At 41.1% G+C, this 25,952-nt stretch overlaps 1 protein-coding gene across 1 annotated transcript in view; it reads right to left on the bottom strand.

The window, feature by feature from the left end:
- The window catches only part of LOC116823824 (protein C-mannosyl-transferase DPY19L1), a 238,708-nt gene that overhangs the window by 187,175 nt on the left and 25,581 nt on the right, over window positions 1–25,952 (bottom strand). The window contains 1 exon segment of the mRNA XM_075062586.1: window positions 14,080–14,192. Coding sequence (XP_074918687.1) covers window positions 14,080–14,192 — 113 coding nt within the window.

The following is a 25,952-nucleotide window of genomic DNA, read 5'->3' on the forward strand; positions in this document are numbered from 1 at the left end:
GTCCAGATGATGAGATGTCATCACTGTTAGCGTAGTATGAGAAGGGGCGTTGAGATGAACGAGAGCTGAGGAAGCGTTGTTCCAGGTCAGCCATAAAAATCATTGGCAGTATTGTGGGGGCATGCGGGTGCCCATTAGGCAGTGCCACTAATCTGGAGATATATCTTGGTCATCAAAATTTGAAATAGTTGTGTGGAACGTCATTAAGAGCACAGAGCCTCAGCAGCCATGGTTGTGCTGTAGGCATCATCAGGGATACTGTTCCAGACAGCATTTTATTCCATACTGTCGTTATGTTGAGTTTGTCGTGGAAGCCGTCTACTATCCTATGGTGCTAGAGATGGTTGTTTTCTGGGTCACCAATGCATTCTAGTGCTTTCCTGCAGGAATCAGTTATCGGTGATCACGGATGATTAGCTAAGGAGAGCAGTTTAACGGTGACACTAGGCTCGTCTGAGATTTAGATAGATCACACACTATCCAAGAAATCCTTCAGTAGAGTGCCAAATGCCTGAGGTGATTGGGCGAGTCCAGTGACTTTCCGGGGTTTGTGCCGCATCTTGACTAAGTAGAGATAAGAATAAAGCCTGGTCGGAAAAGCGCAAAATCTACCACGAAGACTATGACATTTACATTAATGTCAATCCAGTCTTGAGACGAATGTAGCGAGTTCCTGGAGTTAGGATGGTGCATGTTTTCTTAGCTGTATATTCCTGTCAGGTGGTTGCCGGGATCTGAGGCGAAGGTGCGCCTATACTCATAGCAATTTCGGTATTGGAGAGTTGTTTCTGGCCAGCCTCCTCTTTAGTTCAGCTCAACTTGTTCAAATGAATGACAAAACAGCAACACCTCCTTTAAATCCAGCTCCTCTCCCTCCCAACCAATACGCTAAGCAGGAGTGCCGTTTCTAGAGGACTAGTGAGTGGCAAAATTAGCAGGAATTCTGCCAACGAAATAAATAGAGTCTATGAGGCAAGCGATGCGTCGTCTGTATTTATCCACAACCTCTCTCGCTACTAAGCCGTACGCGAAGCAATTCAATGTATAGGTCCAGACCGTCCAATATTTGGACTCTCGGAGGGAGAGTCCATGTGGAGCTCTGTGTCTGTTGGTGGCCGAGGTACCTTTGTGATCAGCTGCAGCTGTTCAGTGTTGTCCTTGGAAGTATGTCTTGAGTGAGGAACGCGAAAGTAGCTTCCAGCAATCAGCCACAGAAGCAGTTATCTCGTTGAGTGGGTGAGCCGAGGGCAGGCAGGAAGGAGATGTCCCACAATTGTCTAGGGCAGACTAATTTCTTCTGGGCTGATGTGGGATCTGAGCTTGGAATAGTATTGTACATATGCTGGATGGGTAGGATACCACCGGTTGTGGCCCATTTTTTTTTGCTGGCAGTAGGCAGTTTAGACAGGCTTACAGTCCTTTTCCTTCTGCTAGGAGAAGTGAAGTGGCAGTAATGATTAGATCTCCTGTCTTACTTTTTAGTGAAGTCTATTGTATGGAAAGTTGGTTATTAATGAAGTCTCACAGGTATGGAGAGTCTTTTTGATGTTTTCCTTTTTGCTGTACTAGGATGCTGAGATAGCAGTGGATTTACCTCCTTTAGTCCATTAAGGTGGATACGATTGATCGGAAGAGTGATTATCCGGGCTGGTGAGTTGTGGGCAGTTCTTTTCAGTGAGGTTTGAATGATTGTCCACTCTATACGGTTAAAATGTCAGTCCCTTGCGGCTATCTGGAGGGTAGCCGTGTTAGTCTGAATCTGTAAAAGCAGCAGAGAGTCCTGTGGCACCTTATAGACTAACAGATGTTTTGGATCATGAGCTTTCGTGGGTGAATACCCACTTCGTCAGATGAATGTAGTGGAAGTTTCCAGGGGCAGGTATATATATGCTGGAGATAACGAGGTTAGTTCAATCAGGGAGGATGAGGCCCTGTTCTGCACACTCCTCCTGAAGCTCTGGTATTTGCCACCATCAGAGACAGGATATTAGGCTAGATAGAGTACCGATCTGACCCAACATGGCAGTTCTTTGCCAACCTGGAATAGTCAGCTTGATCCTCAATAACTTTTCCAGTGTTGCTTTCCCCAAGGGCCAACAGGTGCTGTGCACTAGCTGAGAAATCCCAAGTGGCTGATATCAGTTTGGGAAGGATCAGAACCATAGTCTGAGCCACAGGTGTGTGCACAAAGACATTAGAAGGATTAGATGATTGTCACAAGGCTTTCAAAGGAGTTTTTAATCTAGGGAACCCCTTGCTCAAACAATTCCAAATATCAGCTAACCTGCCCTATCCTGGGCCCTTATGAGGCACAGCAATTTTCGAGACAGTCTAAGCAAGCAGGTGGATTTCAGACACTAACGACTTTTCTATTAAACAGTAGTCAAGTCTCAGCTACACTTAACTAAAGCAGAGTTACCACTCTCCTAGGATGACTGGCTTCAATATGAAATTAGGCTACCTTTCACGCACCAGCAGTCATGCCTGAATTTTGCATGCCATCACAAAAGTGCATCAGTGATTAACTGGAGACCACCAAAAGGAGGAAGCTTTGTATAAATAAGGATTATATCAAAACACCCAATATTTTAATGAAAGAAAATGGATATCCACACATTTGCACTTATGTACAATTTTGTGATATATATATAATTTTAAGCTGTTTACAAACAACATTTAATGCTTCAAATATTACATAATGTCGATATTATATTTCTAGCAGAAATAAATATATTGCACTTAAAAGGAAACTTTTCATTAGATGTTGCTTCATAGTTATGTTCATAACTTTTTTCCATAAAAAGATTTCCCCTCCAACGCCCCTCCCCACCCCCTCTCCCAAACTCACACTTTCATTACATGGTGAATGTGCTCACTCAAGGCATTATAAACAACAAATTAAACACAGCAAACAGCAGGTCTGTGGTACATTCTGTTAAAGAGGCTACACAACTAGTTTTTACCTTCCCTGTTTTTAAGAAGAAATCTTTACCCATTTCTGAAGGTACAATAAGAAAATAAGAGACTATTTAAAATGTGCCAGAAGTAAAATACAGCAAATTGTATTTCTTGTCCATATACTAAGTTAAGAAATGACTTCAGAGTGTTTATTTAGATCACTGCTCCATTTATTTCAAAAGGGAAAATAATGCAATAAAAATGTGTATGTAGTGTTGTTATAGCCATGTCTCTAATATCCTGGGACTGACAAGGTGAGTGAGGTAATATCTTTGATTGGAGCAACTTCTGTTGGTGAGAGAGACAAGCTTTACATAGAGCTCTTCAGGTCTGGGAAATATATTCAGTGTGTCACAGCTAAATACAAGGCAGAACAGATTGTTTAGCAAAAATAGTTACTAGGCCACTTCACCTTGAATGGTCCCTTGAAATGTGTTAATGATATTAAATCATCTGTTTCACCTTGTATTTAGCTGTGACACTCTGAATATGTTTCCAAGACTTGAAGAAGAGCTCTCTGTAAGCTTGAAAGATTGTGTCTCATTTTATAGACCGGAACCCACATTCAATGACCGTTTACCAGAGAGTCCAAAATGCCACCTCACTGCAGGACAGAAATTGTAAGCAGCGAAACCACATTTTCTGCTGCAGAAAGCGACAGTAAGGAGTGGTAAGAATTAGGCCTCACCAAACAAACATACATTTCAATGAGTAAAATTCACCCTGTGCAGAGAAACAGAATGGCTCTTGCCACAGCCCCTGTTCAAATAATGAGACATGTGGTACTTAGGCCTGAATGCTGACTCTCTACACAGGGGTGAATTTCACCCAACTGGTATAAGCTTTCAGTTTAGGACACGTCCCATAAGATTTTAAAAACATTTTTCATTAATACTTCTGATCTCCCACAATACACACAAAGATCAGATCTCATGGGACCTAAACAAGTCATCAAATCACTTGTTTTTAAACAAATGTTGATTTTTAAAAGTCTAATATTTGCTGAATCTTGGGTTGTTGTCCTCCCCCGCGCCCCCCATGGTCCATTGCAGTACAGGAAGAGATAGTGCCTGAATGAATGGCCAGACTTTTAGAAGAACTTGGCACCTACTGTTGTTCTCAATGCCTTAAGGGTGTGTGTTTGCTAGGAAATTTTGTAGATTTTTCAGCACTGGTGCAGTTCCACTGGTGCCACCAAAGATGTAAGAGCTAGTGCAGACTATGCACAGGCCATGACGCCAGTGACAACCTGTAGTATGTCTCCACTACACCTTACCCATAGGTGGGACTGCACTTGTGCTGAAAAACGGCTACAACATTTCCCATAGTAGAGAAGACTTAACGTTTTCCTTGGACCTAGCAAGGGCCATTTTTATCCGAAATGAAAGAACTCTCCTTAGTTTTGGAATTTAACTCATTTTGTCTATACTGCTTAAGTCAATTCATATGTTCTGTATCTCCACTACAATCAATGGCTCTGACTTTCTACTCAGCACTGTCCTGCAGAGTAGGCAACAGACCAACTATGGCACTTCTGAAAACTAAACAGCTAAATTTAAGATGTGTTTTATGTCTTACTTCTTTCAGGTTTCCAGAAATAAAAAGGAAATTGGATAAAGGCATCTAAGTCATTTGCCTTAGTCTGGGATTCCTTTGATTGATACAAGATGTGAATATTTCTGGGTAACAGAGTAATTAAAAAAACCCATCCAAACCTATTCATAACACTGAGCCAGGCAATAAAACAATAGAGTGAAGATAATCTTACCCTTCTGTTTGAAAAGCAAATTTGGGCATGTTCATCCAGCCCTTCTTAAAAGAGAAGATCACCCATTCTGCTTAGCCAAGAAAGCTTGGAAAAATGAGGAGTGTTCTATATCAGGCATGAAATGTGAAATACATAGAAATATAACAGTTAAATTACATTTGACATTGCTAAGCCATCTACCAGTGGCAGACATTTTTCCTCAAAGTGGTATCATTGGGATATTGGAAATTCAGGAAGAGATTACTGAAAGAGATTACTGAGCCAGCATAAAAGCAGGACAGGGATTTTTTTTTAAGCAATCATAAAAAATTCAATGTTTAAGCAGTTAAAATCTGGATTACATTTCTAAATGTTTTATCTACTTATTCAAATCAATGTAAAGCAGCTTGAAAACTGGTTACTAGTCTCCTCTGATGAGTTCCTACACTGGTATTGTCATTAATGTCACTGTCCAGCTAGCGAGACACCATTAGTGAGATTGGAAAAGCCTGGTGAAATCTTGTTCCCATTAAAGTCAGTTACAGCTTTGCTACTGACTTTAGCGGGGCAAGAATTTCACCCCCTAAGAACAGTCAGAATTTACACTCAGATACTGCCTTCTGCTGGAAGGCAAGGAGGGGAGCAAATCAATACTACAGGTCAGAAATTCCCCATATCTATGTCAATACTAGCGTGGGTGCTCCCATTCCGTAACATTGCTCTCGTACCACCAACTGAAACCCTTCTACAAGATCCATGAGACTGGAGACCCCTGGATTAATGCTGCTGGATGATTTGTTTTCTTGGCCTGCATTGATGGGGAATCCAGTGGGTGCAGTGGTTCAAAAGGGATTATGTTGCTGTGGGGAGGAACTAGTCAGACAGCACAAAAAGAGGGGTTGACTACTCAGAGACCCTAAGGGATGTGGAATCAGCCTGTGGATCCTCAGTCACTGAGGTTCAAAAGCCTTGTCCCCTTCCTGACTGATAGGATGGCAAACCCCTCCCTGCTGTGGAGAGTAGTCCATGAGTTTTGGAGAGAACGTCCCACTCCCATGCATGCTGTCTACATGAGGAGAGGGCTAGTGCCGTATTTTTCATAGACATTTCACATTTTATTCCTAGTGAAGCAGCATTTGCCTTTCATTGGATATTTTAGCATTCATCTGTTACTATACTTGTACTCTAGGAAGAAATAGAACTTTCTTTGAAACTTTTTCATACTCCATTAGCAATATAGCAGAAATTTCACATGGAGAATATTGGCACTCTTAGGATGGACTCAGGAAAATGGCTAAAGAGGTCAAAGAATATATTGCTTAGACTTCGCTTTATAGAGGAACAGCCTACTTGTTTCAAATTTACTTCTTGAGTCAACTGAAACAGAGCCACTGTACTTGCTTGAGCATTTTCTGGTACATGCACACACAAAAGAGTTTTAAAGCAACGGGGCTGAATTCTTCACACTGCATGCAACACCAGATAAGTTACTGAAGTTGCACAGGATGTATACAAGGTCACAATTTTCCTCATAGATTTTGCCATTAGCTAGCATAGGATTAGCACCTGGTTAAAAATGAATGACACATTTATGTTATGTAAGCCAAACAATTGAAAGGGGAGGGAAAACTGTCAATTGTCCCACCAAAGCTGCACTGAAAATATTTTTTAAAGTTTGGCATTATCTATATATTTGAAAGGTTAACTGTAACTTTTGCAGCATATGTATCTGTTCCACCAATAGTCTCAGATTTCCCCAAAAGTAGGTTCTTCATATCAAAACAGGGCATGATTAGCCAAAAGTGGGACTTCAATAAAAATACCTTGCAGATAAGTCTGACAGCCAAGTGCAAACTCTAGTATATAGGTACAGCTAGCCAAATACAATATCTATTTACAGCCCATGCAAGCAGACAGAAGGCTTGGCCCAGTATATTGATTTCTGACATTCCCCAGAGGACCTCTGAGTCCAGAAATCATTAATGGAATACCACGTTCACCCATTCAAAAAGCCACAGAACAAAAACTCAGCGGCCTCAGATAATTTTACACCAGTCTTTGCAGCATTCCCTATGCAAAGTTGGGTGAAGGCAAAATAATACTGCAATTACTGAGGTAATGGTACCTATTTGTTCAAGGGGAAAATTGGCAAGATTTTAAAGGCAACCAACTATTCTTGATTTATCAGTACAGGTCTCATCTGTGAGACAAATATCCTTTGTTTTAATCATCTGCAACAGAACATAGGGTAAGAATCAGGCAAAGTGTGAGATGGTGTTACAGCATTTTATGGGAGGACAGCAAAAGGCAAGTCAGTGGGCTACAGCCAAAAGACTGTCATGTGACATGCCTTTCCCTTCACCCAGATGTGTGGCATATAACATAAAAAGCTGCGATCTCTACTGCATATAGTGTTGTAACACACATTGGTCAGGTATAGAACAGAATAATGCGATGAAGACTGGCCATCCACTCTAAGCCTTACTTCTGATCAGCCGCTACAGCCCCTTGTAAGTTCTCTTTACAGAACTCATGACTAGGATGTAAGAACTGGGGTCAATAAGCACATGGTATTTCTTACCTATATACAGAAACTATACATTGGCTGAGCTGATTGGATCCTGCTCTTTCATCTGAACGTTGTTTATTCTTCACAGATGTTGAAATTCACCCGGTACAGAGAGCCAGCACAAGGCATCAACACCTCTTAAGACTTCAGTGGTGCACAGGCCTCAAGCTGGATCTCTGCAGAGGAGCAAATCTGCCCCATTATTCTAATTACATTATTATATTAGAGACAAAAAAAACTATAAAACCTGGATTGCAGCCAGAATCAGACCTATTGTTTACAAAACCATGTTTAATTAGAAACCCATTAAAAGATAGATATGAGTAAAATATTCTGGGCCAAATTACATGCTGATTTATATCCCATACCATTCCACTGATCAAACTGGGACATATACAAGCACAGAATTTGGTCTGCCTGGCAGGACAGCATAGCTGGCAACATTATCCATCACATGAAAATCAGAGGAGAAGCTAGTAAATTCTTATGCACTGGTCATGCACCAGGATCCACTGACATTTGCAAGTTGGATGGGCAGACCTTTATAGTAAAATAATTTGGCTCTGTTCCTTTATCTCATACAAGTGCACATCTGGAGAGAGGGGTCCTTTAGTATCAGTGGCAGATAAATGATTCAGGGTGAAGATTTGAAATCTTTCATTTTCAGATTAAAAGTATCAGATCCTTCAGAATAAATATTTCCTTCCATCACTCCTGACAGATACTTAAATTGCCCCCTTCTGGGATATGTGAGGAGCTCATTTTTAGACAAAGCACAGAATATAACATTTTCATATAGTTCTCAGTCTTTTTTTCTGAACTGATAACTTTGTGAACTCAAAGAAAATAAAGAATTCAAGGCTTGTTTTGTGATCATATTTTCTTGGTATTTCCTCTTAGGAACTAAGAACCTGTTCTTATTGAAGATAAGCCAGTCTTTAAAAGGAGGACAATCTTTCCCCCTCCTTTTCTCCCAGCAAACTAATGCTGAGATAGCCTAAACATGCTCAAAGCTATAGCGATAAATCTTTCCATATTGGCTCTCATTATTCAGAAGGAAAGATGGAGTCAAGTAAGAGTATTGCCTCTTTCAGGATTCTTTTAGCACGTGGAAAAAAACTATACACAATTAATTTGTACATTGCTGCGTAAATGCATCTTCTTACTTCGCTAGGCATAATGCGCCTTTGGATCAACCTGCACTTCACTAAAAGTCCTGTGAACTTTGTGATCCATTTGGCTGTAGCACATAGATCCTTTTGCAACTCCAAGCTTCACTCTCTCTTGCTGTGACCTCTTGATGGAGGAATCTGTATCCATGATGCATTATGTTAGCCAGTCTGTTATGAGTTCAGCTCTTTCTCCATAGGATTTTTGGGAAGGTCCCCTGTATTTTCATACCAAATTTGCACATTTAAAAATCTTGATTTCCCTTGTTTTATGTCAGTCATACAAATGGTGTCATCACTGCAGAGGAATGACGCAGTCCTTGAATAGCTGCATAAGGCCCCTGCTGAAAGTAATGGTGGTATCTGGGCATGTGGAATGATGGGAATGTTGGGCCACTACCTTGCATTGAGCTGGCTATGGCAGAAGGTGTAAGAGGCATTCCCAGGCGGCTGTATGGAGGCAGAGATCCTTGGATTGGATGAGGTATGGGTGTAGCTATGGATGCAGTGCTGGTACCAAGGGTAGTCAAGGACTGTGGGTGCTGAAATCCAGGAAAACTGGTTGAAGAGGATACCCAGGAGCTGAGGGATAAGTTATCGGATGTTGTAAAAGCTGATCCTGCAAAGAAAATAAATGGCTGAAGCCTAAGATAGCTAAGATAGCAAAAAGATATAAAAGGAAAGGGAATCTTTCACAGCAAAGTTGATAGGGAAGACATTCCACAGATTGACTGTGCACTTCATTGCCAGGGGATGCTGTGAAGGCCAAAACTATAACTGGGTTAAAAAAATTAGAGAAGTTCATGGAAGATAGCAGGGGTGCTGGAACAATTTTTATAGTGGGGGTGCTGAGAGCCATTGAACCAAACTGTAAACCCTGCATATGATGGAAACCACTTCAAGCCAGAGGGTGCGGTAACACCCCCAGCATCTCTAGCTCAGGCACTTATGGCGGATAGGTCCATCAATGGCTATAAGCCAAAATGGGCAGGGATGTAGCTCTGGGTGTCCCTCAGGCTCTGAGTGCCAGATGTTAAGATTGGACCACAGGGGATGGATCATTTGATAATTGCCCTGTTCTGTTCATTCACTTTGAAGCACCTGGCATTGGCTGCTGTCGGAAGACAAGATATTAGACTGCATGGACCACTGATCTGACTCAGTATGGCCATTCTTATGTTAAGAAAGGATGCCATTGGAAATTAAATACTCTAAAAAAATTCCTTAACTTTATATTATTCCAGGATTGTTCCCTTTTATACCTACACCTTAGACGAGATTTCATTGTAAGAAACTGGTTGAAGTTGTTTGGAGAGCAAAATCAGCATTGCTAATTTATTTTATATAGCACCTCAAGGAATACACCACTTTAAAACAGAATTTTATTCTGCAGTTTGTCAGTCTGTAGATGGATATCAGAATGACATCCACTGTTAATACTGGTGCCAAAAACAGAAACATCTGGCTAGCAGAGGTAAAGTCTCATTTCAGTGCAGCACTGTGTCAAGAAACATGCTCCTAACATTTTATATCAGCTGGTCACCAGGGCTGGTTAAAATTTTCCAAAATTTAAGTTTAATAAAAATTTAATCAAAAATTGATTTTAAAGGATTTTTTTCTAGTGAAATTTTGTCAAAATTTGGGGGGCCGTGGTTGGGGTCAGGAAAGAAAATAAAACATTTGCAAAAAGATCCTATTTTTTTAATCAGTTTTCAGTGAGCTCTAGTGGTCAGATAGTAACCATAAGTGGTAGGATCAACAGACTTGCCTGGCTACTGAAATCTCTCCAAATATATTGGAATATTGGATACATTGTGCATTGGATGCACAAAAATGTGCTCTAAGGCAGAATTTTCCAACTTAATCAGGGTTTATTTGTTAACTTCCAAAAATTGCTGTTTTCTGAAACCTCACACCCTATAGGATCTCTTTGCTATTCCTCTCCTTTGAGGATTTCAGAATTAGAAAAAAAGACAGACTTGTTTAAATTACATATAAAAAATGTTTTAATTAGCCCACTTGACAGCAATTTTTTTGGCATGCCTGTGGATAATTTGCTTTGATAACTACACTAAGGCCATGTCTACACTACAGACATTACAGAAGGATAGCTACAAAGACATAGATATGCCTCTCTAACAATGTCATGCAGATGAGGACTACAACTACAGAAGAGGTTTTTCACTTTTGAAAGTCAATCATTCTCAAAGTCTGATGCAAACTGTGCACTCAGTCACTGTTATTCATACACATCTGAGTGTCACCTGTCTGGGTTTTAGAGCTGTATAAACACTGCAAAAATATTAGTTTTTATTATTATTTCTTTGTTCATGTCTTGTGTTTGCTTTTTTGTCCAAACCCCATCCTTTTGAAATCAATGGTGAGGCTCAGATTGGCTTTAATGAGGCCAGAATTTCTCCCATTTTAGGAAATAAGTTCACTGGCAAGAATGTTTGGCAATGCACAATCTTAAGCCAATATTGCAGAATATTCATGGGGAAAGAATTTATATTTACAATAGGTGGCATTTGCTTCAGAAATCTGACAGAGATATGCTTAGCCAGTCATGAAAGAGAAATAATATGAAAACACCTATATGACAAAAAAAAAAACAGTTTGAATGTCAAATTCTGACTATTCAGAACAAACAGCTCATGAGCAACATGTAGGCAAACAATTTTTTGCAGAAGAACATCAAACGACAAATACATTTTGTAACACTCTGCACCCCATACTCACCACTGTCATACAATTATGATACGTTTTGTACAAAGCATGCCTTGTGAGTTATCGTTCTAGAAGTCCTGTTCTGTTAAAGATTTAATACCCTGTTGGATGGTAAGTGCTATCATTGTATGTGGAGTTATGAAGTTTGGCTATGTATGTGCTACTGAAACATGTTGTGAGGCTGAGAATGACCACAAGCAGCCTTTCAGGTACAACAGTAAAAAGGCCAAACAATGTTAAAGGCTTATTGAGGAAATGCACACAAGCACAAGGATTACCCCAGGAACTGTGTACAACAGAAACCTCTCAGAGATAGCACTACGCAATGGGAAACGTTTGACCCAGGTGACAGCAAAAGAGCTTCCCAGGAAGCTGAAAGAAGATATAAAGAGGGAAGGGACATGGCTGGACCTCACTCCACATACAAGAGAACACCTAGAAAATCTGAGGAAAAAAAGACTGAACAGGGGAGAAGTGCCGGTCCCAGGCTAAAGAGATTTCTAGTCTGTATATGGAAACTTGGTGGACTGCTTGTATCCTCAGTCAAGGTGAGATATTGCTAATTCAAATCTTATCTATCTAGTATATTAGGCTCAGTTTGTGTTTTTCTTTATTTGCTAGGTAATCTGCTTTGATCTGTTTACTATTACTTCTAATCACTTAAAATCTTTCTGTAGTTAATAAACTTGTTTTATGTTTTATCTTAACCAGTGAATTTTTGAGTGAAGTGTTTGGGAATCCCAGCTCTGTAAACAAAGGCTATTGCATATCTTCCCCACATCGGGGAGGGGGACTGAATTAATGAGCTTGCATTGTACAGATTCCTGTCGAGTGCAAGATGGTATAATTCTGGGTTTATACTCCAGTAGGGATGCAAGGCTGGGGGCCTCCTGTTTGTCCATAAGTGGCTTAGGTAAAGCACTCAGGTAACTCAGCTGGGTGTGGCACCACTTGCTGTCATGTTGGGTGATAACAGGACCTGGAGAGAGTGGCTGAGTCACCAGCAAAGCAATGTGAAAGAGGCCAGGCCAGCTGAATTGTTAGGGGGCACAGCAGTTCCAGCAGTTCCCAGACTGAACCCTGGGGGTCACAACCGCTCACACATTTGAAAATAAAATAAAGATCAGTCTGATCATGGACAAATCCTCAAAGCAGAAAGACAGAAAAATTCATTGGATAAATTATTCATGATAAATGCTTCCCCTGTATAACTAGACAGGAAAAACAGTCCAGTAAAAGTGAATTGCTCTAGAATGAAAGTTGTGTCAAATCCATAAGAGGTGGTCTTGAACCAAATTCTAAACCAAATCCAAACATCCCTGAACATGGGGGATGTTTGGATCTAGACCCAAACTAGAAAGATAGCTTCTCTCTACTATAGAACAAAACAAAATCTTGTATAAACCCTGAATCTGAATCTCTGAGTTGTGTGTATCCAAATCTGGATTGGAATCTGAATTTTACACTTGGCCCTATCTCTAGTAGTAACCCTGAGCTATGTCATGTATGAGTTTGTGTAGGTTGGATATTAGGAAAAACTTTTTCACTAGGAGGGTGGTGAAGCATTGGAATGGGTTACCTAGGGAGGTGGTGGAATCTCCTTCCTTAGGAGTTTTTAAGGTCAGGCTTGACACAGCCCTGGCTGGGATGATTTAGTTAGGAATTGGTCCTGCTTTGAGCAGGGGGTTGGACTAGATGACCTCCTGAGGTCCCTTCCAACCCTGATATTCTACGTATATATACACACACACAGGTACACATACAATACATTTTTAACTGTAGAGGGTTATGTTGTGTACAGATACATATCTCCTCTTTGTTAATAGCTTTAGTAACCAGACTTCATGTTACCTTGAACTTGACATTTTGTGTTCTAGAAACAGTGACAGCTTCTCTGGGATTCTCAGACACCAGCATAAACTACTAGCCTGTGTGATCATATTTTCAGATTTGATTGTTGTATTATATGGGATATACCTATGTCATAGAACTGGAAGAGACCTTGAAAAGTCATTGAGTCCAGTCCAGTCCCCAGCCTTCTCAGCAGAACCAAGTACTGTGCCGGACAGATTTATTTTTGCCCTAAATGCCCCCCTTAAGGATTGAACTCACACCCTGGGTTTAACAGGCCAAACCACTGAGCTATCCCTCCCCCCAAGACTGCCCAAACAGAATGATCAAACAAATGAGGAGAGGACCCTTGCAAACCATTGCCTGTTGCAAGAATTAAACCCAAAATAAACTTTTGGAGATCCTGAAATAGTTTGCAGATGAAGCAGGTCATGAAGTCACCCGTCAGGGAAACACCACATTAAGGACAGTAAGGGATACCCATAGCATTACAGGTCTATTTTAACTAGCATAGAGACTGCAGATGTAACTTGTCCAGCAAGCATCCATTTGGAAGGCATCTCAGGGTAGCAATTGATTTTGCAATTGGTAAAAGAAGCAAAACTAAGTCATTTGGGAGTGAAATGACAGGAAGGATTGGGGCTTTAGTCAGCCAGGTTGTTATAAGTTCAAGGCCAATTTTCCAGCCTGCATGTTCCTTGGCACTGCTCAGGCAATGCAGCATAGCCATATTCTGGCTAGAGATGGCCAGAAGAGAGTTCTTCTTGGGTAAAGGAATGTTCCCTGGCATCAAGTGGTGAAAGCAGAATAGCTCTTTCCAGCACCAACCACCTCCTAACTCACCACCAGCATACAAAGCATGCCAAATACAGCCGGGGGCTAAACTCCACTGGTGTAGGATTGGTTTGGGGCCTTCTCTCTGTGGCATAAGTTAAAGCAACTCTGCAGAGCTGGGCAGCAGAGGTTGTGCCACCTCCCCCACGCCCCGGCACTGCAAAGAGTTGAGATGCAGTGGAGAATTTAGCCCTTAGTGTGTTCTCTCCAATGTATTTTCCTACCTCTGCTTTGTGTTGCCTGGCTCTCATCTCCCAGAACATCATCTTCTCCTCCATAGGTTCTGATGGGGGAGCGTGCATAGGAGTGCTTTTGAATAAGGCTCTCCACACTCTCTCTATGGAAGAAAGCAATATTCTACATCAGTAGCATCCTGAGCATTACCTCCTCTTTTAGCATATAAACCCCGTAACCCATTGTATGCTGTAACTAAGCCAGATGTGTCTGATGCATATGGATGACATCAGCTCAGACACCATAGCTGAATGAATAATTAAATTAGGGGGGAAAATGATGAACAGATTGTCTCTGCTCATGAAGTACGCACCAACAGATCATATTTTCTCAAAATCATTAAAACAAGATGTTTCATGCATTGCAGTTATTCTGTGGCTTGTGTTAAAAATCCCAACTGCAATCAATATTGTTTACTCATTGTTGGCCACATCTTACATTGTATTGTGTCTGGTCCTGGAATGAATGAGAGCAAATTTACTACCAAGTTTCTCGTGTGTGTTTTCACAAACAGTCAATATAAAGCCAGCCTAAGCAAGTATTTGAAGATGCAAGCTTAAAATTCTCATTCTGTGAACATTGAGCTAGTAAAAATAGGTCTGGGTCAGGAGTGATGGTCATAATAATCCAATTCACAATGAACGAGTGTCCACTTCACAAATACTACCATCACAGCTGGCACTCCCCCATTCTTGCAGAGACTATCAGCAAAATCAGGGCATAGGCATGGACAACACAGCTCACCCGCAAGGACAGTCCCTCACAGTCAGGTTGGAGGCATATTAACAATACAGTACAGGAAATCTGCTGTGCTCTCTCTCATGTGGTACATATTCTGTGGACTAGCAGAGGTAGCCCTAGACCTCTCACCCTGGCACCTTGAACAAACACTGAATTCACACAAATAGAAGTCATAGCTACATGATTAATAAGCCAATTTATGGAAAGGACCAAATTAATCCCTGGTATATTTCCATTTAAATCAGAGGCATTACACCAAGACTGAATCAAATACATTTCCAGTGTGGCTTTACATTCCTGTTCTCATCCAGGAAATCCAGTCTATAAAGGATTGGGGCCTATCTTACAGCACGTTCCTCCGACCAAACCAAGTATTGTTCTTGCTGAGCCAGCTCACTCCCTGGGGTAATTCTGGCTGAGCTCTCTTACAGAATCCAAGAAAGCACTTTCCAGCAGAGGTAGATGTTTTTAGTTTAAAGTTTCTTAACAAAAACAAATCCAAACTTCACAGACTCCTCCCTCAAAGCCAGTACAGGCCAAGTAGTCCCTTCTCCAACTCTGCCTCTCACACCAGCAATTTCAGCAACACAAAATTTCCTGGCTCTTACCTCAGAAATAAAGGACTTCACACAATCTTATTTCTGTCCATTTTGATTTTTGGAGCAATTCCTCTCTGCAGTAGCTCCAGTAGTAATTCATTGGGTGCTCAGCCCCTGACCCCTCAACTTTCTGATGGGTGTTACAGTCTCCCCTCTCCATTTCCTGTTGCCCTCTTTTATAGGGATCAGCCATTAAGGTCCAGCTCTTTTCTCAGGTGCAGAGGGCAGGGCTCATTAGCTAGCCAGCCAGCTGCAGGCCTCTGACCCCAGAGGCATGGTATCCCTTATACCTTCAATACATCTGTTTGGCGCAGGTTTCTTTCAGCCTTACCATTTGATAATTTTGCTACATGTATTTTATTATGGCAATTCAGCTGTTGCAAAAATTCCAAGGAAAAACATTTTCCAAATAGCACAATAAATCACGGTGCCACATGTTTTCCTTTTCTACAAAAAGGCTATTATAGTCATTTTGTCCTTGGTCTATCGCTGGTATCATTACTTATGCCAGTCCTCTGGAAAAAAAATAAAAAGGGGATCTTATCTAAGTGATTTACTTGTGTCAGGATTGGAAGTGGACTGAAAGCAATGGCAGTTCCTACATAGAGGATGATATAATTGAATTATTGCCTTTTAAGTGATTGAAAACAGTGGGCATATCAGACCTATCTCCAAGAAGATTTTACAAAGAAAAAGACAGACAGCATTGTTTATGTTATGTATTTAATGCCTCTTAGTCTTTTCTTTTTCAAACAGACTGGAAAATGTTACTTACCAAGAAAGAAAGAAATAAACATGGAGAATAGGAGACCAGCATAAAATAATGAATTGGGATTGCCTTGGCAAAGTGGGGTAGATGCCAGGCGGCATGCACTTTCACATTTGAAGGCCAGATATACAGCAACTAACCTTAAAAGCTCTGAAAAAAATAAATCACTTTCAGGTGATATGTCTGTATTGACTTTATTAGTAGTAAATGTCTGCTTGTAATGATATACTCTGATGTACGATATGTAATAATGTTGTGAAACAGCAGAAACAATGCAGGCTCCAGTTCTCGTTCAATGGGCCAAATTCATCTGTAACCTTATGAGGTTCAATGGAGGTACATTACAGATAAATTTGGCCCAATAAATTTACCTTTGAATTTCCCTACGGGAATTTAAAACTAAATCAAATACCCACAATTATTGCAGACTAAATTCTTTCCAGATGGGTCACTTTGCTAGACAGAGAACTGTATTATCTTATGTGGTTGTCTTTTTTCAAAGGGAAAAGAGGTCTGACTTTTAAGTGAACCCTGAATGTGAAAAGTTTGAAAGTGGGGCACAGTATGTTAGGATTTTTTTTAAAATTATTACTGTTCTTTTGCAGATATTGTGCCACAAATCATCAGATTCATTGTGAAAAGAAAAAGTATTTTAAAAACAGGAAAAAATTCAGAATGAGGAAACTGAGATTAGAAAAAGCAGCTCATGACACAAAAGTGTTAGTTCTGAGCCACAACCTTGAGCCAGGTCTACACAAAATTTTTTGCCTGTACTGTACTGTCGCTTAGGGCTGTGATTTTTTTTTTTTATGATATTTTTATACCAGCAAAAACCCTAGTGTAGATACTGTTATACTAGCAAAAAAAGTTCCTTTGCTGGTATTGTTTATTTCATTGGGGAAATGGAATGAGTTGTATGTACGGACAAAAGAACTCTTTTGCTGGTGTAAGCTGCACCTGCACTAGGATGATTTGCAGTTAGAGTTGTAATGGCAAACCCTTTCTAGTCCAGACAAGGCCCTGCTCTCTGCAGCTGAGGTTTAACATTCAAAATCTTATATAAGCTAATCTAGTCTGACTGCATTGCTGGTTTATGGTTTTATTACAAAACAACTAATGATTTTTAATTTTAAAGGTCTAGATTTTGAGTCACACAACATGTCTGTGTGGTGGAGTAAAAGAGTAAGACCTGCAACCAAGAACCGCCTACACAGATTACCTGGCATTTTGGATTAGACAAAAGTGCACTATCTAGGATACCTATAGCATGACAATCTATATATGGAGATTGGGGGAGGGGGAGAGAAATACTCAAAAAAAAAAACCACCCCAAAAATAGAAATGAGCTTAATGGGAACAATACTCATTTATTTAAAACTTATAGTTTTATATTTATGTGCGCAAAAGGTCTTAAGCAAATAAAAGGGATTAATAACTAGGATGATCATGTCACAACATTTCTCAAATATATATGCAGATAATTTTATAAATCACTGAAAGAGACATCAATATTTGCCATATTATGATTCTGTTCAATAAAAATACTTAATAAATGAAAACTGTAGACTGAAAATCAGATTGTTGGTGTTTTTAGATGCATTCCTTGAAAATGTTCAGAGTTGATCTATAATCAGGTGACCATCTTGTGAAAAATGAAGTAATTTCAGTTTAATCCAAGAAAAGCTTTTGGACTTCAGTTTGCAGATAGTTATTGCCTAATGCTTAACTCAACTGATTTTTACTTTATGCAGTTACTTAGATTTCTACAGCCCCTTCTATTTACCAGTAAATTTAGGTAACTGAATATTGGGGGGTTTAGAGCTGTAAGAGAAGTAGAGGTGAAGATGCTATCTTATTGCCAATTTCTTTTGCATGCTCTCCCAACATTTTTTCACCCTTCAAGCTCCCCTTTATACTTAGTTCTATTGTAAAAATGAATGAAATACACACATTACTACTGTAAAATATTATGATCAAATTGTGCTAAGTATACAACTGTACAATAATAGTATGGAATGGGCTGGAGACTAGGAAGAGGTCATAGAAGATAGGAGCTGAAGCTGTCTGAACAGGGGAGTAACTGTGTAGCAGAAGGAAATTGATGGCAAGAAGGAAACTGAGTTGCTGCTGGACAGCATGGAATAGAAGGACACGCTGATGACGGGAGGCAGGATGAACAGGATAAATGGTAGTGTGAGACGGAAATTACGAGGATTTCAAAGAACTGTACAGTGACAGAAGCACATGGTGAGACAAGACTGGTCAATCAACCTTCATTTATATTGAATAAAATCCCTCTCTTCTCCACATCAGAAAGAAGCCATTTTGGTTTTGAACCATGAATTCAATAATGTGAACAGGTCATAGCATTTCAATGATGCACGGATGACTGCAGAACCCATTACATGCTGCATATCAAGGATAGTAACACCTTATGATGGCTGGTGGAGAATATTTTTTCTTTCAGAGGATCATCAGAGCTTCCACACCTTGGCTGCAACATTAAGCCACCAATTCTAGTGTTGTATTAACCTGTGGGTTGGATGGCTCAGTTTTACCTCCTATGGCAACTCATTCCAAAGCTGAGGTCTCTTGACTGACAATCCTTTACCTCCAGTTTTCACAAGCACAGTCTTAGGCCTTGTTAGCGGCACTGTCCTGGAACAGCAGAGCTATTTCACAGGACCATGAATTGACAGGCAGTCTCTGATGTAGCTGGGATCTGATCCACTAGCAGATTCAGACCAAGGATTTAAATTGCCACTGCCAGTGACCTGGGAGCCAGTAAAAAATACAAAGATCTCTTAAGTGTTCTTTGCAACTGAGGAGCAGGGCAATATCTTGCATAAGCTGGAACATCTGTTTCCTTCCATCAGCAAACCCAAGTGAATTATAGAAATTCACTCTGGAGATGATAAAGGCAAGGATCACTATGGCCAGATCTTCAATCAAGATGAAAGGGGCTATGCTTCCTTGTAGGCAAAAGAAGGCATTCCTTTGATGACTGTTCATCAAATCTCTCATTTGCTGTTTGTGGTGCTCTCACTACAGCCCACAGTATAGTGTGTTCTGATCACCTGGGCTTTGCTGCTGCAATGTATTATGCATGGGCACATCCCATTCCCATGGAGTCACCATCAAGTCCATGAGGCCTATCTGTGCACAATACAGTGTATGGTCAGGACCACGGACATTAAGTCCACTGTATTCTTGCATATACTTGAAGTTGTGTCTTTTTCTGCAGTTGGTATCAGTGCTAGAGAGCGAGTGTACATGGGATGGGGACAGGCTTTGGATGGAGCAGGCTTTAGAGAACATTTTTTGCCTTAGCCCAAGGCAACAGACAAAGTTAATACATAACTGGACCACCTTGGCAGCGCTAGATGCAGGTTAGGAACCATCTTAGACACATACAAAAATCAGGGATTCCTACATACTGCTCATCCAGCCATTCCACTATGGGCCTGGTCCGATGTCTACTGAAGTCAAAGTGCAGAGAGAAATTCCACTATGTCACCACCTTTTGCTTCAGGTGGTGGCAGAGAAGAGCCCTCTGCACCTGTACTTCCTTGAGGAGATGCTGTCAGTCAGAAAGACCTAAAATAGCTATAGACATTATGAGCCACGCTGACCAACCTGTCCATGTTTTCTCCATTTTACAGGAGCTCCTTCACTGTCAATCTGGGCGATAAGCAAAACAATAAGGATCCCACCCTAATCCACTCCCCATGCCTCACTGTCTTTTGATGCTTTCCTTTTTTAAGAAAATGCAACGTACAATAGATTAATAGGAGGAAAATAATAAAGCTGACAACTGTGTTTTGCTTGGCCATTCAGTGCAACACAAAGAAAAATACCGAACAGGATACAGAGTGTATGAATTATCAGTTTACAGCTTGAATAACTTCTTTAGCTCTGGATTTCAAAGGTTTCCCTTTTTTGTAGCTGCCGGTTAGTACATTTGGAAGAAAGCCCAGATAACAGAAGACATCAGAAGTGAGGTGATGTGAAGACAGACAGAATAAATGAGCTTGGAAGGAAAAAAAATAAACTTGCTGGAAGTCTCACTGTAGTAGAACTTTTTTCTAAAGGAAGAGATGACTAATATGTCCAAGACTCAAGTGGTGAAAAGGAGTCCTTTAAAGAAAGGTGCGGGGGGAGGAACAAGTACCCTTTTACTGAAGGGGGAACAGAGTGAAGTGAATAACAAACAATTATCTGAAACCCTGCTAAGGAATCATCCAGCCATGATGCTTACTGTATACCCACAACACACAATCAACAATATATACAGCACTTCAAACAAATTATGCTGATACCCTGATATTGCATGCTGGCTTTATGACCATAATCCAGCTCTTAGTTACACCCATCAAGCCAAATCCTCATCTGGGGTAAATTGACAGCTCGGCAGAGCTAGGCCAGTCGACACCAGCTGAGGTTTTGGCTCAATTAATTAAACGGTGTTGAATGGGTTAAAGTGAAAACAGAATCTGGCCCAAGGTGTGCTAGGGAGCCAAAATTAGCCGCAGAAAATCAAAGCTAACATGCTAGGACTGGATAAATACAACACACAAAAAGCAAAGAGTCACAACTTTTAAAAGAAGACAAATCAAAATAAAATCTGTGCTGGTATTTGGAAAAACCCGGGTTTGGAAAACAGTGGGGTACAGGCAGGGTGTATCTCAGAAATGACACTTCCTGAGATGGTGGCATCATCACAATGCACATACCAGCCATTAATTTTAACTTGGAAGAGCGGTGATTAGCCTTGTACTTTGCATAAGGTAAAGTAGCAAGATTTAGACCACTATATGGAAAAAATAGTAGAAAGTATGGAATTAAAGCATGAGGATATTAAATATCCCTTCTCCCTCATATACACCAGCCCACACCTCCCCAAAAAAGGAAAAGAGCGATATGCAGCAAATTAGAAAAGTAAAATATTTCCTTTATATTCCTCTCCCCTGATTTGCCAAACTGCAAACTCACTCATATGAAAGTTCACTAGAGGTATTTACATGATTTGTTTCTTAAACTAATGACATATGAGGTCACACTCATCCATGGTATTACTCCACTGGGTCAGATTTAACCCCAGGGATGCAGAGAGCTCTTTCTTTGAAGGTCAGGAAAGTGGGATGAGAGCAGTGTCAGTCATGGAGGTGACTAATGCTTCCTCTCATGCAGGATAAGAGAAATCCACATGGAGAATCTCCTTGGCAGTGGAAATGACGTGCTTGATTCTATATTACTCTGTCCCTTGCGTAGTCCTTCACACCAGTGCACCATGAGTGGAAAGGTGAAAAAGATGCTACCAAATCAGAATGTTACTGTTTTGCACCCACTTTCCACTGGTGTAAATGACTACACATGGGGCAGGGCAACAGCAAATCAGGCCCAACAGGAGACTAATCTGGGTTCCAGGTGTTTACAATATTGGGAAGTGGACAGATTTCAAGGTTTCAGCTGGGCTATTGACCGTGCTGGGCTGGAAAGAAAGCAAGCTTGGCTCCTGGCCACCAAGAGGCAGGATTGGGTAGGAAAGCTTGGAAGAAACTAGACTGGGGCTCCCCTATGCCCAGCACCCCTGTTCAGCCCCCAACCTGTACTTCTGATAAGACCTGTCTCTTCCCAGTGCTGGTTCCTGACAACTCCTCCAGAGGAGGAACAAGCAGGGGAGGTGAGTCTTTGATCCATATTGGAGAAGAATTAGCACAGAGTTATAAATTGCTTTGGAAATGGGGGTGGGGCCACAACAGGTGACGATTTTCCAAAGTGCCGTGGGGTGCTGGACCCCCAGCTCTGCCCCAGGCCCTACCCCCATTCCACTCCTTCCCCCAAGGCCCCACCCCCACCTGCCTCTCCCTACCCCCACTCCACCTCTTCCTGCCCTGTTCCACCCCCTCCTCTGAGTGCGCCGTGTCCTCGCTCCTCCCACCTTCCCCCCAAGCCTCCTGCATGCCGCAAAACAGCTGATCACAGTGGGCGGGAGGTACAGGGAGGGAGAGGGAGGTGCTGATCTGTGGGGCCTGCAGGCAGGTGGGAGGCACTGGGGGGGAGCTGATAAAAGGGCTGCCAGTGGGTGCTCAGCACCCACCATTTTTCCCTCATGGGTGCTCCAGGCCCATAGCACCCACAGAGCTGGTGCCTATCAAGCAGCATATGTCTCTCTGCCAGTTTAGAGGGCATGTATGCTTTCTGGACCCTGGAGGGGGCTAAAAGGGGATAGGAAGAGGTCCCTTTTGTAGATGTTAGGTAAGAGAAAGGGGTCCTGCATTGGGTTGGAGAGCAAGAAAGGTACCGACCCCAGTCAAGTTTACCACTGATATCACCTAACTAACCACAAAGTTTGATTGCAATGTAGATGGGGCTATGCCCATATTTGAGTGTTCAAGCACATTTCACGTTTGGTTTATGCCTTTATACAATATATTTCTGTACTTTAGGCTTGAACTGCCTGATGTAGGAAAATGTTGACCCTGATTACCAAGAAAACCAATATGAAATGTTGAGTTGGGGCTTTCCCACATGTCTACTTTCCTCTCGCTCTCTCTCTCTGATGCTAAGTATTCTTTTGGTGTTCAGGCCACACTTCTGCATTAAGAGTGTTTATTGGAGGTATGCAAGTGAGGACACCCCCTCAATTATCTTTAATACAGTCAACAGTCCATTCCCAAGTTTTCCTCACACGCACTAAAACAAAAAAAAAATGTTCAGAACAAGAGTATGATCCATCAATCACACTCTGAACATTAGTTTATGGTTCAGTGGTTCCGTTGACTCCCATACTTTAAACTGATTGAATTTCTTGCTGGCTGGTGTGGATGATATTATTCCCAAGGCTAATTCTTCACTACAAGCCCAAAGGATGCCTTCAGATGCATAGCAAAAAGTGAACCTACTGACCTTGCAATTTGACAGTTCCTATAGACTTGGGGCTCTTGTTCAGCAGAAGTATAAAAAGGCTCACTTCATACATGTTGCTAGTGATGTTTTCTTATTCTCAAGCTATTTTATGGCTTTCTTAACGATAGTTATTTAAAAAAATCAGCATTCCCCAGAGGTGAAAATAAGCTGGTCTGGTCTGGCATACCAGTAAGAAAGCCGGTACACAGCTGACTGTACTGGGAAGGCCGCTGATGGGGGGAGCAAAAGGGGCAGATGTCCTACGGCCCGGTGATTTAAAAGGTCCAGGAGCTCCTGCCAGTGGCCAAAGCCCCTGGCCCTTTAATTCGTCACCGGAGCCCCAGGGCTCCCGGACGCCGACACCCCTACTGCTACCGTGCCAGAGCCCTGGGACCTTTAATTTGCTGCTGAAGTCCCAGGGCTCCCAGCTGCTGCTGCTATCCTGGGGCTCCAGTGGTGATTTAAAGGGCCCAGGGCTCTGACGGTGATTTAAAGGGCCTAAGACACCCAGCCACTGCTACTGCTACCGCAACCGCATCAGCCGACAGAGCCCAGGGCCCTTTAAATCACTGCCAGAGCCCGGGCAGCACAAGCTAGGCAGTGCTGAAGGGCTGTCTGGAGGAATCAAGGCCCCCCTCAAGGCCCCACCCCTTCCAGGCACCAAGAGCATCCTCCACCACACCTTGCCTAAGACCCTGGCCACCCTGCATTCTGGTAAGTCTGTTAAGTTACTTTAACCCTTGGCATGCAGCAACAGTGACCCTACCACAGTATCTGATATATTATGTGGGACACCATGGAACATCATATGCCACAGTGTGATAATTGTTGTTAAATTTGATGTTTTTAAGGCACCTGCTGTAGGAGCCAACCTACAACAGAGCGAATGTACAGAAGACAAAAAAATAAATAAAAAGGGTCACTCTCAGTGGGTGAGTCAGTGACTTTTCGAAGGCACTGTGCCTCTGGGTAAATTCTGCCCACAGTAAGCATAGATAGATTGCCACAAAAAGTAACTTGTGGAAAGAGAACAGAGTCTTTATCTTCACTTCTAATGATTACAAAGGAATCTCACATTCTAATGTAAATTTGAAATATACCCCCAGCCAGTTCACATTTTTAATAGATAAAAGTTGCGAATGGAAAGCTATCAGGAGAAGAAGACTATGCTCAGGTATTTGAATAGAAATGAAAGCAAGTATACTAACTCCAATAGTTAGAGGCGCTCAAAGTCTATTTCATTTTGCACACTCCATTGTCCTTATTTATACTGTTGTCACTTCAATATGTACAATACAAACAGATTCAATCCTAAAGGCATTTTCAGTTTGGATTTCCTACATAGCGATCGTAAATCTGGAACAGGAAACTTCAAATCGTTAAAGTCACATATTTATAAAATCATATTCAATTAGGTTAGAAAAGTGCAATTTCTGTCATCATGTCATAAAAAGATGTGTTTTTCTCTCAGATCTACTATAAAGAAAAGCTCCCAATATTGTTATAGATAGGGGCTGTTTTCAATCACTAACAAGGAGCAATCCAATTACAAGACGGTTTAGTGCAGTAACTGACTCCAGACTAATTTAATTTCTTTAGGTCTCTAAAGATCAATTGATCTGATTTGTTTCCCTCCCCACAGGCTGTTTAGGAAAAAGCAGACTTAAATACCTGGAAATGAATCCAAAGCTTTGTCCAATTTCACACTACTTAAGTCATCCTGAAAACTTGCAGCTGATGATGAATGAGTGGTCTCTTGGCCCTTACATCATGGGATGCTTCACAGATTGGAGATAATTAGGATCACTGTGCAACATTTCAAATTATTCATGCATGCACTGTATGCATATCTACTTTGGGAAGCCCATGCATTGAATGGAAAATCTACTTGCAACATCTAGTCAAATTTTCAACTAGAAAGAGATGTATGAATGTGTATTTGCCTTGTATATTCTTCTCCAGGACATGGATATAGAATAACAATAGTGTTTATTTCAAGTGGTGGTCATGTTGAAGCTATTTATTATTATAGCCAGATAAAACTCAAATTGCATCATTCAATCTATTACCTAAAATATGGTAATGCATGACTTTTAATGAGTGTCAAATATGAAAATATTTATACTGCCTTATTATCCATTGCATAGGATCACTAGATCTTATTTTTCCTATTTCTTTTTTTTTTCTGTCTGCGTTATTTAGCTGTCACCTTAGGTCTGGGATAGACAATAGGCAGGCCAAATCTGGACTGCCAGGCGCTTTTGAACAGACCCTAAATCTTTTTATTTGCTTAGTATTTTTTTATTATTATTTTCCCTGGAGTCTGGACATTGACTATACATTGACCAAGAAAGTTGGACCTTGACAAAAAATAGATTACCCGTGCCTTGGGTGGTGCTATCATTGGCTATTATAAAAACATACTCTACTATGATTGCAGATGTGCAGCTTACAGAAGTAACACTTTTAGACATTACATTTCCTATTTTAACATGCTTGTCTATTTTAATGTCTATGAACAGAAAAAACACTTTACAGTGCTGATCCATTAGACTAAGGATAGGGAATAAATAAAAATCCTCAGCCAGTCTCTTATCAACACTCTTGTGTGTCACACTTTTACTACCTTGCTACTTGATGTGTTGTGTAACAGTGTAATTTTTAAACTGCAATAGGCCACTAATAAGAGGGAATCTTTCCCATTTAATTGAAAATAGATGTGAGCCAGCCACGGACTAAAGGAAAATCAGGAATCTCCTGTGGCTTCATGGTTTTCACATTCCATTTCTTGTATTCAAGGTATTACACTTGGATACCTTATCTTTGATGGCAGCATTCATGCCTG

This window comes from Chelonoidis abingdonii, chromosome 2 (assembly GCF_003597395.2).
Source record: "Chelonoidis abingdonii isolate Lonesome George chromosome 2, CheloAbing_2.0, whole genome shotgun sequence".
Taxonomy (NCBI): Eukaryota; Metazoa; Chordata; order Testudines; family Testudinidae; genus Chelonoidis; species Chelonoidis abingdonii.